The sequence below is a fragment of the Thunnus thynnus genome, chromosome 4, assembly GCF_963924715.1.
Source record: "Thunnus thynnus chromosome 4, fThuThy2.1, whole genome shotgun sequence".
Taxonomy (NCBI): Eukaryota; Metazoa; Chordata; class Actinopteri; order Scombriformes; family Scombridae; genus Thunnus; species Thunnus thynnus.
Genome location: NC_089520.1, coordinates 19994395 through 20010413, shown reverse-complemented (window position 1 = coordinate 20010413; position 16019 = coordinate 19994395). Strand labels below are relative to the sequence as shown.

Here is a 16019-nt window from a genome sequence, read left to right as displayed (position 1 = left end):
GGAGGGTCATTTTCTCACTCAAATTATGGCAAATCTAGATTATCTTCCAGCTAAAAACATACTCTAAGCAAGGGAGTTACTCTAATGTAAAATATTCTCAGATGATGTTACTAGTACTGTCTGTATCATTACATGGAAACCTCCAGCTTTCCTATTCTGTATCTGTTGTGCAACACTTTGTGCATGCATGCATCATTTCCTGTGCATATAAATATATATATATGTGGGTGGGACAGGGGACACATCTACCAGCACTGAAAACTATGGAGAAGTTGTAATACAAAGAACTTCAGTCAGATAAATTGAATCGCCTACTAAACTGTCAGCAAGAAAAGTTATTAAATATGTAAAGGATCAAAATTTAAATATAATATGTCACAGTAAATAAAGTGATGTAACATAAACTGGAGTGCCAATAAGAATAATCACTATCAAGATTAAAGCTGAAAGGTGCAGTACAGACCATTGGTAACACATTAAGTTGCATATCGTGTTGGTTGATTGAGTGAATGAGATATTAAAAACTGATGTTCAGTCACTCCTAGAGGTAGATACTATGTTCAGGACTGATAAAAAACAAAAATACAAATTTAAGGGCAAAATTATTAACCAGGTTAATTCTGGAAATAGTGAATGAAGGAGAATAGTCTTGGTTGGGAGGTTTTCACGTGACTTTATATTCCTCTCGCGAGATTTGGCGGGTCTTCCTCCTGACAGCTGGAAACATGGCAGACGAACACGGACGGAAATGGGATCGTTGCCTTGCTGACACCGCCGTGAAAACAGGTTATTGTCATATTATACTCGTCATTTCATACATAGACGCTGCATATGTTTATTCTGCTGTGTAGTACAACAAGTAAAGAAGCTGCATCACAGGTCAAGGCTAAAGCCGAGCTCCTTATCTGCGGGACATTTGTGTGACCATGCTGGGAGTGTTTACTGAGGTCAAATGAACAGAAACTGGAGTGGATATCACGATATATTTTGTTTAATGGATAGGAAAAGTCTAATTCAAAGACTATATAGCTCTGGGATGCAAGTTAGTTAGTGTGTGTTTTCATTTACAGACCATAAACAGACATTAGCGGAGTAGCATTTGTGCCACAGCAGTAAAGGATCATTCTGTTTTATTTCAACCTGAGTCATCATTTAGTTTCTTAGTCTTATCTCTTTTTACCACCCAACCTCTCTCTCTATGTATCATTAAGTGTACAGTTTAATTAACTACAGGGAGCTTCATAATTTATCTAGTCCACTCAAAATGTTTCTCTTCTTATTCCTATAGTTGGATATTTGAGCTTCACTGTGCTGAATGATGTATGTGCAGAGTTTGACACTAGACGGATCTTTTCACATTCATCTGCTGAAAGTGGAAAGTTTCTCTGTGCTCATTGAAAATCTGATTTTAAGTGGTGGGCCTACGAGCATGATTTGTGACTTGACAAATAGTTTTGAAGCCAGTCCTGGTCCAGTATTCAACTTACACATATGTGATGTGGAAACTTGAAACCTGCAGGCCACATACACTGATAAAGTAGGAGACAACTTGTGTCCTGACGGTTAAACTTGTTAAATGAACAATATTTGCATATTTACAGACCCTGGAATCTTTAATGAGGAAGAAGGAGTAGATGTAATTCTAAATTAAAATTAAATTTTTTAAATTATGTACATCTTAAGAGATGTCTGGAGGGGATCTTTAAAAATAAAGCCCGTCTCAAAGGGCTTTTCAAATGTAAGCATATGTATCTAAAGGGAGTGTGTAAATTACATTTTTGTTGCCACTGTCAGAGATGCAGATTAAACTTCGACTACATCCACACACCAAACTAGCTAAATCTGGAAACACGTGTGAAAACTACATCCAGGTCACAAAGACCAACATCCACACTCAAATGACTTAATAGCTACTAAAATGACTAAATCTCTTTGTCCTGTTTTGGATGGCAAACAACAAAACTGTTATTTGCATCACAGCCAGTTTGCGTCACGATTTCATTTCATTTACATATTTTTGTATTTCTTAACTGAATGAGTCTAATATATAATTTTTTACTGTATGTGTGTTTGAAAAGCTCCATTTTTGAGTGTGAAAAATGTCAGTTTAGTGTAGATGAAGGGCTGAAACAATAAGAGAAAAATGCATTGTGCACCATCTTAATATGGATGTAATCTCAGTCATTTTTGACACAGTTTGTAGTGTTGTAAAGCACCTGTATCTATACCTGTACCTGCGACTGTTAGTTGTCTTTAAGCTAGTGTTGGTGATGGTCTACTTGTGACCAGTATTCCCAGTGGTTAAAGCAATCTTGTGTGTAGCATAGAATTGTCAGTTTTTAAATCAGTCATTGCAACTGATGCTCCAGCAGTTCAGGCACCAGCTATAAAGTGGAAACAAAACATCAACCTATAAAACCTTAACGGTGCAATAAATGACATCAAGCCTCACTGGATGTCAGCAAACAACTATTTGCTATGTAAAGGTATAGTGGATTAATGGCGACCTGGGCAGAGACCGAAGTCACACTGTCTGTGTGTGTGTTGTTATCTGAGCTTCTCTGTTCTTTGTTTTGGTAGCCGCTCCGGCCGCGCGTGCATGTTAGTGCATGTGAGTCCCTCAGTGTCCTCCACGTCCGTTTCCAAGATGGCGGTCATGTCACAAACTTTCTGAAATTACAGCTGAAAAGCACACTAAAATATGTTTCTGAAAGCATTAGAGGTGAGAAATAAGCAATGAACTATCAGAATCTTGATCCATATTTGATCAGCACTGCCTAGTTTGACAGTTTGATCTGAGTTTCATGAATGGTTGGCTTTTTTTTTTTTTTTTTCAACTTTATTGAGTAAATGGCACATACGTTTGTTTTGGTCTGAGATGTTGGTGCTATAGTGTGACATCTAGTGGCTGAATGTTGTGTATTGCAACTTTAAGTGCCTTAATGGGCTTTAATCCAGGGATAAATCAATTCTATATCATCAGTTTAGTGTGGATGTATTCTCAGTACTCTCAAATAATCAAAAATCTAAGTCACTGGTAAGCTGACACATTAGAATGGCATGAAGTGGACAATCACCCTTCAACCCTGTTCAACAAATTAGGTCTATTTAAAATTATATATGAGATAATTTGCATAGATATAATTTGGCCCATTCACAAGTTTCTCTTCAGTCTGTTTACTTAACATCACTTCTTATTGTACAGTTGCCTGACACTGAAAACAGCAACATGACAAAAACATTTACTTTCAATTCAATTTAATATTGAATGATGGCAAAAGAACATTTCATAAAAAAGAAATCTGAATTTACTGCCAAAACCATCTTTTAAGTAAAAACATAAAGGGAATTTTTCTTTAAGGCCATCGTTTTTAAATTAATAGAAATGCAAATTGGGTCTCCTCCAGTGGTTCTGGCCACGACTCAACCAGTCAGACCAGATGAAAAACTGTGTTACAGGGCTGAATAGATCAACAGGGGGTCTTACTGCAGGGCATTGTTTCAGATTGGGTTTATCATTGGTATTTGGAGCAGTGTTGGTCCAGCACTCAGATACTTAGACTGGTCTGTCCCAAAAGATACTACATGATGTCAGCTTTGGCACAATAAAATGTGTTTCTTGCTGAGAGGAAAAACATCTGCATTTGTGGCAGCTCTTTGAGCTCAGCGTAGCAAACTGCCAGCTGTGCCAAGGTGTCTCTGGTAGCCAGAGAAACTCTGCAGCATATGTTCTGCTGAGGGGGGTGTTTCAAATCTTTTTTCTGTTAGTCTGAACTCATTATGCTCATTCAGGATGATATTGTTTAGCCTATTTTTTGTCGCATTGTGTGAGTGTGTTTAATGACTTTAAATATTTAAACTTAAATCATTTATTTTGAGAAATATCTACACTACTTTTTACTTTAGTTATTATCAATGTATGTAGGATATGCACTGAACTTCACTGCACTACCCAAGCAGGGGGCGGCTATACTGATACTGCGAAAAGAGTTAAAGCTCTCAGATTTTTAGTCAACTGGCCAGTGATAAAAGATCATGAGAGAAGTCAAATCCAACAGGTTTTTTTTTTTTCTCTAAGAAGAAAAGAGAAACCAAATGCTCGTGGACTGATGCCAGGGAGGGAGACAGTCGGCAACATCCTCTTCATAATAGGAAACAACACTGTTTATTGGAAACATGGTATTTTAATTGGAGGAACTAGTAAACAATGCCTGGGTGAGACAGGCCAGTCATCTCAGTTAATACCGGTGTCATGGGTTTGTTGATGTTATAATAGCTGCATGTGAAAGAGTGTACATGTCTTTTTAAGAACTGGAAAAGGGCAAATTAGTTTAAGAATTTGGCTGATTTATAAATAATATTCATTCATATTTACATTTATTTGCTTTTACAGCCCTTCTTATGAAATAAGATCATGAAAAAAATTCTATCTTGGTATTTTTTTCCGACCAAACACTAACCTTACGCAACCCTGTTTCCATGATTGCATCACCATTAATCACATCTAAAGGGTCCAGGGTTGGACACACACTACACACACACACACACAGACACACACACACACACACACACACACACACTACACACACACACACACATCTGATCTGCACAGATTTGACTTGTCCTGCATCCCCATGTATACCTGAATAGTCAGTTAGTTGTAAGTAGAAAAAGCAAATTATATTACTTCACAGTAATGACTGTCAGAAGATAATTTATTTCATTCAAGCCGTGTAAATCTTAAATAGAGCTCCATCCAAACACACTGAAAACATCATTAATTCTACAAAAGAGAGTCTTGTCACAGTTATTTAAAAATGCAATATTGAGCAAAACACATTTGCCAGAGTTATACGACTCCAGTTGTAATTTTAAGTAAATTCACTAAATCCCCTGATTGATGCCATTTGCAGAAAATACTTGAGATAATAAACAAATGAATAACAATACAATTAAACAGCTCTGGACTTGATTTTCTGGCATTACAAACCTGCTGAGGTTTTTCAGGCCTGTGGGTTATATATTTCACTCCAGCACAAATGTTTTCGTTATAATCCATCCCCATCTGAGATGTCCAGACAAAGAGAGAGGCAGCCAAAATGAGATGTTGTTCTGCCCTCATATTTTACCAATGCTTTTACTGTATTACTGTCAGTGGAAAATCAGAGGCTTCAAAAAATGCTCTGGCTGAAGAGCAAAGAAAGACCGAGGCCGTAACAGACGGAGAATCTTAAATTGAACAAAATATTTGCTTGAAATGGATGCAGAGAAGACAATGATTTATTGTTGATTTGCACTGATAATGAGGATGTGCTGGATCTTCTGTGGTCTTGTTTGACATTTGTAAGTTGTGTAATAGAAAACAGTCTGAGGGTTCTGGTTCAGGCAAATCGGTCATGCTGCATAGCTCTCTGAATCCAATTAAGAGTCGGAGGGGCCCAAATGGCTGTTTTTTTATGTGTTTTCTGTGCTGGCTGGCTGGCCTGCTGTTGGGTGTGGTGTGGCCTGCAGCGAGGTGAAGTTAAGCGCACAAACACATTCCTCCTCAAGACCCCGCTCTGGTCGGAGTACTTCTAACAACTTCGGCAACTTCTGTGCCACTGACCGACCTTCTTCTTGATCACACACTTACACTACCGCATCTATTACAAAGAAATATCTGCATGTGTACCCCGTGACCTCTAACCTGTCCTGCCTTGGTCCTCACAGACAGTCATCGCTCCTCTTAACTCAGCTCCCCCTCTCTTGCACCCCTTTTAGTGTTTTGTTTCTTTCTTGGAAGTTTATGCTCTGGCTGCTTTTTCTCTGCCTCTTTTTTCATAATGAGCAATGTCTTGCTAAATGGTGCTATTTACCAACTCTTGCATCAAACTTTAATAGCGACCCCCCCCCCGCTGACCTCATTACAGCAGATTTACATCTATGCCAGACAGTTTTTTTTATACTGGATCAAGTCGATTACCAAGTCGAATCATTTGGGTGTGCAATTGAATGAAGTCACTCATATTTTTTTGTTTTCTTCTTCTTTGCAGTAACTGGCCTTGGTGTTGGCATTGTGTTCTCCGTCCTTTTCTTCAAACGTAAGTCCTCATTATAAAGAGAAAAGTATTTTTTTTTTTTTGGAATCATGCCATGAACGGGTGTTTTTTTTTTGTTTTTTTTCCCCCCCCTCCAGGACGCACATGGCCCGTCTCATTTGGTTCAGGTTTGGGACTGGGCATGGGATATGCCAACTGCCAGCATGACTTCAGGTCACCATACCTGATTCATGGCCGCATGGTTAAGGTGAGTACAGAGGGTGAAATGTGTTATGTAGAGGTTTATTACACACTTAAACATTATGCTACATGAGTTTTTTTTTTGTCTGTGTTTTATTTTTAGGACCAGTAGTGAAGGAGTAAAGATGATGAGGATTTGCAAAGAAGTTTCTCATCTGTTTTCTGTGTTATCCTTGTTATTTTGCTGCTCATATCTGTCCTGGCACTAATGTCCAACGATGCCCGCGCTGTGTTTATCGAAGGGCAGTCAATGTATATTTAATAAAACAGATTATGGAAAACTCTCTGCCTCTCCTTCTTTTTTCTCTGCATGCATTTTTGAGAAGACTGAAATGTGGTTTTGGGGGTGGGAGGTAATTCTGTGTGTTAATGAGCTGGGAGACTCGAACTCCTGCTGTTTTGGAATGAGGGCCAGGTTCAGCATCTGCAGCCCTGTTAGAGAGTGGGAGGATGAAAAGTTGCACAGAATGATGGAATAAAGAGAATGCAGTTGGAGGAAGAATGAAGCTTGTGTTTAAATAGACTGAAAAAAGTTATGTTTGCATACATTTTTGACGAACTTTGCCACATAAAAGTTATCAACAACCAGTTTTCCTTTTTATAGAATTAGGTTTCTTTGAATACCATGAACCTTTCTGATATCAAAGTGGGGAAAGTGACTCATTCTGGTGTTCACTCTTACTAAACCAAGCAATGGCCACGGCCTGTAGTCCTGTTGCATGTTGCATGAGTTCGACAAGAGTGTTTCCTGCGATAGTTTTCATCGTACGGAGCTGAAAAAGCACACGTCTCCATATCAGGAGGAATCTCTTAACGTCTCGTGTACTCAATGGCTTTGTGTCTGTTGGGCAAGATTGTCTTGAGTGTGATTGATCACTTGTGTGTGGTTGCATGGGCGTGCGAGGAGAGAAGAGGGATTATTTGTGTGAGTGTGCGCACACGTTTATCCAGCCCCCTGGTGAAGCAGAATCCGTGGAATGCAGAGGAATGCCATATCTGGAGTTGGAGCTCGGTCTTATTACTAACAGGTGAGTTCTGCACTTTGCACGTCTGAACATAACACGTGTTGTACACTTTCACATCAAAGAAAACACTGACGCATGCACGCTCTCCATTACACACACACACACACACAGACTTTCCCTCTCCATCACAGTAACATTTTCTCAGCAATGTAAGCACATACATTCCTGCACACAAGAATTAAACTCATTCCAGTGTGTTCAAAGGCCTTGTTTCTTCCAACGCTGGTGTACGCAGAGCAACCCTGTCAGACATTAAGCCGCGTCACTCGTCCCCTGTCCATTAAAATATTTGTTTGCAAGTGAAGCGTGAAACAGATAGGGGTGCTTATGAACACGAGCCAGGCTGGACACCTGTGAGTAAAGGTGCACTGGTAGGATGAAGTGCAGGAACATGTGTGGGAGGGTGAGGGTGAGGAGGGGGGGGGACTAGTGACACAGCTGAGGTGTAACAGGGTAGCCTGTACCCATAGGCTATATCTGTCTGTGCCTGTCTGAAACATTCTCCATGATGAATCATAATCACCAGTCTAATAACGCGACCTAATCACATTTGTTCTTCTGATGACTCAAACATTTTCAGTCAGTATTAATGAATGTCTGCTTTAAAATATTAGACCAGACATGCAATGTGTACCAGTGCATAGCTTTGGCTTGGAGCTGTGATTGCTGATGCTGCTGTTTGATAAGCTGATATACTGTGCTACTGTACTTGAGATACGAGAAGTGCCCCTTTCCTTATATGCAAATTCATACTTCTAATCCACTACATTTTAGATGGAAATATAGGACTCTTTGCTCCACTACAGCACATTTACAGCTGTAGTCATTACTTTTTTTTTTTTGCAGAAAAACATGCAATAACATATGAAAAACAATTCATGCATTAAAGTAGTTCAAATGACCAGTCACAACATTGCAACAATGCAATTTACTATTATTTGAATGTACTTTAGTACTTATGGACTTTTACTTGCAGTAAGTGAAGGCTTCAGTAAGTTTTTGCACTGTGTTGTGTCCTCTGTTTGCGCTGAATACTAATGTCAGTAGTTTTGAACCAGAAAACACACTGACTTGGGCATAATATTCCAAATCCCAATTGGCATGCCTATTCCCCCTATTCCCATTTAAAAAAAAAAAAAAAAAAAAAAAAAAGGATTTCAAAGGAGCGGACTGACAGGCCAGCAAACCCAGGGAGCATAATGCCTTTCAGCAACATGTGCTCATGAGTCTGTCAGTGGTCTCAATCCAAACATACTGAGGGACCTTAATTAGATCAAGTTGTCATGAGTTGAAGTGATCTGCTATTCATATCATTTCAATTTCCTAAATGTAATTTCTATACAGTCTGTCCATCTGTTTTCCAGTTGTATTGCATTATTAGGCTATAGTGGTATTAATAGGCTACAGTGTTTAAATCTAAAAACGTATGTTAGTAATCAGTAAACTAAAGTAACCCCAGATGTAACTGCTAATTTGCCTCATGACTGTAAATAAGCCCTATTTGTGTAATCTTGTTATATTTTGTCCTGTAAATCTGATCTGTGGTCTCGCCTCGCTCCTACTTAGGGAAACACTTAAAAAACCTTCCCAGCAGTTTTTTCCCTCCCTCCCCGTTTTACTTTCGTCCAGAAACGGCACAGCAGGACCCCTGTCTGAGGGCTCCACCGCGCCTCACCCCTGCTCGAGAGTTTTACAACAAAAGACAAACAACTTGGAAAGTGTTTTTCAGCGGAGTTACATGGGAATTTAAGACTGAACGGGAAGAGAACAAAGGGGAGGGACGGTCCGGGCTGATGGATCCTCAGATGAGATAGCGCTCTGCCCCATCTCCCCATCCTTCCCCGGCGGACGGACGGACGGCTCTTTTTCTTTCCGGATGATGTAACTGTTTTATGACAGACCAAGCTCGGATGTATCCTCGCCGCTCAAGAAGTGCTCACATTTTCCTTTAATAATCAGCGCACGGTTAATATCCGACGGCAAGCCGCATCCCCTGGTTTTAGGAGCCCGTGTGTAGGTTTCGGTGAGGGGGCTGAGCTCAGCGGGACGTTGCGCAGTGTTCCCCCGAGGTCGGCGAGAGGTGGTAAGTGTCTCAACTACGACCACTGTTGGAGCTCGTTACTCATAAAGTACTTCATTACTCGTTTGAAAAGTAATGTCATTAGTAAACTTTTTTAGCAGGAGCTGCTATGCATCATGTTTGGTACTTTTCCTACTAACCTCGAGGTTACTTTTCCTCCGTTTGTTAGCTTGCTAACACTACAAATTGTTAAAAAACTGGAGCTTCTTCCACCTTCCCGAAGTAACTTAGTTACTCGAATAAAACCGAGTGACCCTGCCGGTGAAAAATCACGGAAACTACTTTTGCTTAAATTATATAACCCTAGATAAATGGGAGTGGATAGTGTGGTTAATAAAAGGCAGCAAGAACATATTTTTTAGGCTACAACTCTGTAGCTTGTATCAGCCGTTAAAAGGAACTTGAGCGCTAACTGACGTTAACGTACGTTACGTTATTGGATCCGTTTATGGAGAGATTGCGGTTGAATGCGACTAACATTCAGATTTAATAGTCTGGTTAAATATTTCTTATCCCTTGGGGGGAAATAACGACTTTTAGTAGTCGTTACTGTATTTGAAACAGTAACTTATTCGTTACAGTAACGCGTTAACTTACCACTTTAGCAGTAACGTCCATGAGGTGCTCAGTCTGTTATCTGAGGGTAAAGCAAAAATGTTAACTGATGAAATTGTTCACCGACAAAATCCAAACCTGGACTCTTGAAGTCTGTCAAAAAACTTAAAACAGACCAAAAAAAAAAAAAAAAAAAACCTCCAATACTGATAGATATTTATTAAACCGAGCCCCCTCCTTCACCAGCAGCAGCCCCTTGTAGATAAAGCAAACATTCATGTGTCAGAGGCGCATGAAAGTGCAGAAAAGTGTGTAAAGTAGTCAACGTGGGTGACCACTAGCCACTTTTTATAAGCAGCAGGAGAAAACGATTTTGGAGGTTGTAAATGACGTGACTGGTTGAGGCATTTTTAAAGAAGAACGTGAAACAGAGCAGAGAGCCTCGGTATTGAAGTCAGGTGGTGGGGCCTATAGGGCAGGCGGTTGTCTCTCCCTCTCATCTTTTTGTCCCCCTTTGAACCCAGTATAATGTTCTCTCTGCAGCTGGTGATTTTGACAATTAAGGAGACTGTCTCTTTCAATCATCCAAAAAGATCCAAACCCGGACAAACTGGACAAGATACGAAGCAGAGAGACATCTGGGTTCCAAGCTGCTAATCACCAGGAAGTTGTCAATCCACATCAGCAGGGATATGCAAAGTTCACATTTCATATATTAATTGTTAAACTATCTGACCAGTAGACATCAAAAGACATCAAGAGAGTGTGTGACTACTCTTTTGATTGAGGTTTTTTTTTTTTTTTTTTGTCCCGAACAAGGTTAACAGAGCGGTAACATGCTGTGGTTTTCTGCCCCTTTAGGTGCAGTCATGTGGCAGAGGATTCAGATTTGCTGCGCACTGTTTGCACTGTATTCAGCGGCACCGCCTGCACACATCAACCGCCTGGCGCTGTTCCCTGACAAGAGCGCCTGGTGCGAAGCCAAGAACATCACGCAGATAGTCGGGCACACGGGATGTCAGCCTCGCTCTATTCAAAACAGGTCAGGATGAAGGCCCTCTCTGTCTCTCTTTCTCCCTCTGTCTGACAGTTTCTCAGTACAGTAGGAAAAAAAAAGTGTATAATGCGGAAAAGGCTGGATGTCAATAAGTTGCATCCTCAGAGTCATGTCTCTTTCAACTTGTAGGGCACACTGGAGTTGGCACTGACTAACTGCTGTGTTTGGTGCAGCATAAATATCAAGGAACCTTGACAGAAAGTACTACAGTATTGTGATTTTGGATGTTGTATGTAATATGAAAATTGACCTGCTGAGACTTGACACTTGTGTTAGATAGGTAATCCATCTATAACATCTATATGTGTGTGTACTTAAATTTAAAAAAGTATAAATAAATGACTTATTACCTACATGCGGAGCAGATTTCAACCCTGCGTTTTGATTTCCATACTGTCCTGAAATTAATGGTTGGAAAACCACATTCAAAAATCCCAAAATGAAAGATATTCTTTGGCCAGCGAGGTTCATATTTTTCTAAATGTCAACAAATCCCACAAGAAGACCAAAACCAACAGTGTGTTAATCTCTTCTGACTTCCCTACTCTGCCTGTTGTTCTCAGCCCCTCAGCCCATTGCTTCCAACTCAAGATGTAAATCTTTAAAACAGGCCATAAATATATACTTGAATTTTTTTTTTTTTTTTAAAAAAGGCAAAATAATTTCCTAGAAATTCCAGGCACTGTAGGTTTTTTTTTTTGCAAACATTACTCAAACAGGAGTAAATAGTTTGTTGGGGACTATTTTCAACCACGGATTAATACACATTTGGTGCTGTAGTGAGTATTTACAGCAGCAGGATGGTGTTTGTTGGATTGAATCAAAACAAACTACAGTGCCAGTGTCCATGTTAATAAAGAAACATGTCACTCAGTGCAACGCTGTGGCTCAGTGATGTGTTTTTTTGGACAACAATGGAGCCCTGTGGCACCAGAGGAGTAGGACATATCAGGCTTTGGCTACACAGACAATACTTGTTATTAGGATCAGTTCATTGTTTGTTTTGGTATTTTCATGGGATTTGTTGACAATATGAAAAATATAAAACAGAACCAGACTTATTTAAGTTTGCCTGTTCTGTAGTAAATGGACCAAACATGCAAATAAACTACTGCGGCACTTGCAAACAGTTTCTTTACTGCCTTCAAGTTAGTTAATTGCGAGGGTACAGTTGGGTTACAGTTCATTTGTTTTTCTAGTAAAGTTCACTCAGGAAACATTGGTATGTTCTTCCCTTCAGTTTTTTAGTTTTACAACATTAATAAACCATGTGGTTGAAAGAAAGCTGCAATCCCCACAGTGGCAAGAAGCCCAACTTCTGCACATTGCTTCCAATTTCTAACACAATTTCTAGAAGAACCAAAATTCTTATCATTATTTTGATTTATTATCACAAGCTGACCGGTGATTCACTTCACATTTATGAATAACAAGTCTCCATGTATAATCATATGTTTGGCCAGAGGCATCGGCATGGGGCATCCTCAGACCTGGTGAATCAGTTCAGATTTCAGACTGTTTTCTTTTACCCTGCAGCTCTTGCTTACACAGGCCTGAATGCTCTGACCATGAAGCACGTTGTGTGTGTAGGCACGTGGAAATAACGCACTCTGTCCTCCTCGCAGAGCTTGTCTGGGCCAGTGTTTCAGTTACAGCGTCCCCAACACATTCCCGCAGTCAACCGAGTCTCTGGTGCACTGCGACTCCTGCATGCCTGCCCAGACGCAGTGGGAAGTGGTAAGAGTTATTGCACATTAGCTCACATAGCAAGCACACACCAACACGGACTTGTCAAACTCACACACAAACCACAAGTTTCCAACATGAAAGATGGCAAGCATGTACCGTTCAGTTCACTCTCGAACAAAAAGCAGAGGAAAAAAATGAAATGGAGGATTTTCAATAGATTTCTGTGGTTCACTCTGAACCTTTAGACTGTGTTTTATATTCCTCTAAAGTACATTGTCCCTTTTAGCCAGAAGGAATCCAGTCTTGCGACAACAAAGGCTTTGTGGTGTGTATGTAGTTTGGAAAGCTGCCAGGTAGGCTAGGCGGGTGGGACCACAGGTGAGGTCACCTCATGTTTCGGTGGAAAATATTGTATCACTTTGAGAGTATAGCTGTTACCTGATAGATTAATTAAATTTCTTACTATTTTGTTGTGTGAGAAAGGCCAAAGAAAGTCCATGTACAGTCTCACCTCACTTTTAATTATCTGGAAATGGATGTTTATGTCTGTGGTTACGGTTATTGTTGCAGGACTTTAAACAAAATATAGTTAGAAAAATACCAAAATTGGCTCCCATGAAAGAGGATACTTCTCCGTGCTGGTTCTGCCCTTGTGGTAGATCTCGATAAAATTGCTGAATGATCATTTTCAGTGGATAATGCAAACAGTGAGGGGAAGTTGTGTGAGGTCCAGAGAGCCGGTTGAGGTTGTGCAACGCTGTGGTTTACAGGGTTTTTTTTGTTTTTTTGGGTATATTTTCAGTTTGTTTCATATTTATGTTTTCTCAGTATTTCTTTATTCAATTGTCAACACAATCAGATACATTCACGGCACAAACAACAATAATGTGATCAGACAAAACAAAAACACACTACTAAGGAGTAAGAATCTGGAGGCAGGTGGGACAAAAAAACACACATTCAGCCAAAAACATAAACTTTGGAAGGAGATAAAAAAATTGAATGAATTACTAAATACATCAATACATCAGTTAAGATAAGATAAGATAAGATATTGACTGAAGGTAAGTAAAGGAGAATATAAATCACCAAATAGAAATAGCTAAAAGAAGTAATAATGGAAGAAATCACACCCCTTATATAGTTAACCGTAGTTTAGTATCAGTTGCGCTCATTTTATATTCTCACACAATTTACAGTAAAAATGATACCGTCAAAAACAAGATGTTTCCTTGTCCCCCCATAGTTACGGAGCCACTCATTTTATATGTTTTTGTTCAGAATATTTTCATGGACAGAATGTAGTTCTTTCACCTTTACTGTTTTTTTATGTTTTATTTTCTATATTGTATTGAGAAGGAAATAAAGCACCTGTTAGGATTCATCGCTAGGCCACTTACAGGACACGTGGTTTTACAAACCAGCAGCAATCTGGTTTAACTTCTAGATATGAAACCAAGACACTCACCCATGTGTTCATGCGTATATACGCATGTATTTATATGTATCTGTGTGTGCCCACAGGTGACTCTGGAGTGCCCGGGCAATGAAGAGTCTCCTCGTGTGGATAAGCTGGTGGAGAGGATCTTCCACTGCAGCTGCCAGTCCTGCAGTAAGGAAGGTGCCCAGGAGGGGGCGGTGATGCAGCTGTATCCAGCAGACAACGGCCTGGACGCTCCGTCTTTATCTGACACCCTCAGCGGGGCTCAGTCTCACCCTCTGCCCCATTCAGATACACACTCTAAGCATGGTCACCCACACACAGACCATCACACACTACCACACACATCAGACGGAGGGTAGGTCTGTCATTTGTCTGCTTGTTATTTTTTTTTTTTTTGTCACTTTGCTCATCTCTTCCGCCCTCTCTTACTCTCCTCCACATTGCATCCTTTGTACCAATCTGTAGTATTGCAAAGGCACTTTGAGGATATGACTTCACTTTGTGTTAAACGTTTCTCTAAAGGCACACACACACACACACACACTCACAAAGTCATGCTATCAAAATAAACTCTATTGTATGTAGAGTAAACAAACACACCAGCCTATAATGCACTCTTTTTGTTTGCTGATTAACACGTGCATATGTGTGCATTTGTGTATCCAGACATGACTATAGTCTGTTAATAAGCTGTAGTCTCGTTACTTTTAATCTGCTTTGAATGCAATAAATTCTATTGTTGTGATAACTGCCCTTTGTTGTATTCATACACATCCTCTCTCTCTATTTCTGTCACTACAGTTGGAGAAAGCCTCTTTGTGTTGAACCAACGTAGTACTCACAGTTTCCTTTCAGTGTTTCTAAAAGGGAAGCAGAGGCTGTATTATCGTGTGGCTGCCGTTTGAGTTTGGGTCATGTCAAATGGTCTGTGTTTTCTTTGATCAACAAAACTCCAGTCATGGACAGACATTTAATACATGCTGGTGTCACGTACTGGAATACAGAAGAGTTACATGATGTGAAGAGACCCTGTTGTTCAGGGCTTTATTGGCCTGAATCTGATCTCGGTGTGCCAGAAAGTGTAATGAGATGCCACAGAGAGAATTTATACCAAATACTTTCACTTGTTTACCAATGTTATTTGTGATTTGTCAACTTAAAGATAACACAGAATTTAAAGGATAGGTTCACGTCCCTAGAATGCATTTTTGCACACAACAAGGACTCTAGATTTTGACCCCCAACTCTAAAATTAGAGTCACGTTTGGAAGATTTCTCTTCATGGCCAACGTGGAGAGGGAGAGTGATTACAGCAATCAATAATTATTTATAAGTACAAGTAGATGCATGTGAGCATTGTATTAAAATAGACACATAAAAAGTATTAAGCTAGAAGAGTAAACCTGTCAATTGAAGTCAAACCCCAGAGTCAGAGAGGAAAAAGTACACTACAAAGGAATTTAAGGGATTCAGTTCTGTTAGTTGGGGTTCAAAAATGGGCCTTGTTTTATAATAATGGACATTCAGTTGAATGTGGGCAATGTATAGTTATTTTTAAAGCAAGATAATATAAAAAATATTAATTTTCAGTTGAAGTCATTTCAAAACTCATTAAAAGTAGCAAGATTCCTTTAGTTTTGTGTTATGAATTAAACATAAATTATTAAACAACGATAATATAATTCCCACAATGAAATAATGATCTTATTTCAGTACATTTACTCTATTTTATTGGTCTCTCATGTCCAATTATTTCTTAATAACTTAAAAGGTTTTCTTGACCTTCTTACTACGACCCACTAATATTAGGGAACATAGAGACACTGTTCAATTGGTACATAATTAGTTAATTTCTAATAGCTAATCAAACCTTGAGTCTTTTAGTCAGAAC

General features: G+C 39.5%; 2 protein-coding genes across 2 annotated transcripts; both read left to right on the top strand.

Annotated features, from left to right (window-relative positions):
* Positions 1-673: 673 nt before the first annotated feature.
* LOC137181542 (MICOS complex subunit Mic10-like) lies at positions 674-6562 on the top strand. The gene is made up of 4 exons (XM_067587320.1): positions 674-786; positions 6033-6080; positions 6176-6285; positions 6382-6562. The coding sequence occupies exons 1-4, from the start codon at positions 726-728 to the stop codon at positions 6388-6390; spliced, it is 228 nt and encodes a 75-aa protein (XP_067443421.1). The 5' UTR covers positions 674-725; the 3' UTR covers positions 6391-6562.
* A 2348-nt stretch (positions 6563-8910) lies between these two features.
* nbl1 (NBL1, DAN family BMP antagonist) lies at positions 8911-14881 on the top strand. Its single transcript, XM_067587318.1, has 4 exons — positions 8911-9386; positions 10800-10980; positions 12621-12732; positions 14209-14881. The coding sequence occupies exons 2-4, from the start codon at positions 10808-10810 to the stop codon at positions 14485-14487; spliced, it is 564 nt and encodes a 187-aa protein (XP_067443419.1). The 5' UTR covers positions 8911-9386; positions 10800-10807; the 3' UTR covers positions 14488-14881.
* The last annotated feature ends 1138 nt before the right edge of the window (positions 14882-16019 follow it).

Bases quoted from the DNA above. Each gene is read 5' to 3' on its own strand.
- LOC137181542 (XM_067587320.1), top strand. From the start codon at position 726: ATGGCAGACGAACACGGACGGAAATGGGATCGTTGCCTTGCTGACACC. The intron at 787-6,032 runs GTTATTGTCATA...TCTTCTTTGCAG, and splicing joins TGACACCGCCGTGAAAACAG to TAACTGGCCTTGGTGTTGGC. The intron at 6,081-6,175 runs GTAAGTCCTCAT...CCCCCCCTCCAG, and splicing joins CTCCGTCCTTTTCTTCAAAC to GACGCACATGGCCCGTCTCA.
- nbl1 (XM_067587318.1), top strand. From the start codon at position 10,808: ATGTGGCAGAGGATTCAGATTTGCTGCGCACTGTTTGCACTGTATTCA. The intron at 10,981-12,620 runs GTCAGGATGAAG...TCCTCCTCGCAG, and splicing joins CCTCGCTCTATTCAAAACAG to AGCTTGTCTGGGCCAGTGTT. The intron at 12,733-14,208 runs GTAAGAGTTATT...GTGTGCCCACAG, and splicing joins CCCAGACGCAGTGGGAAGTG to GTGACTCTGGAGTGCCCGGG.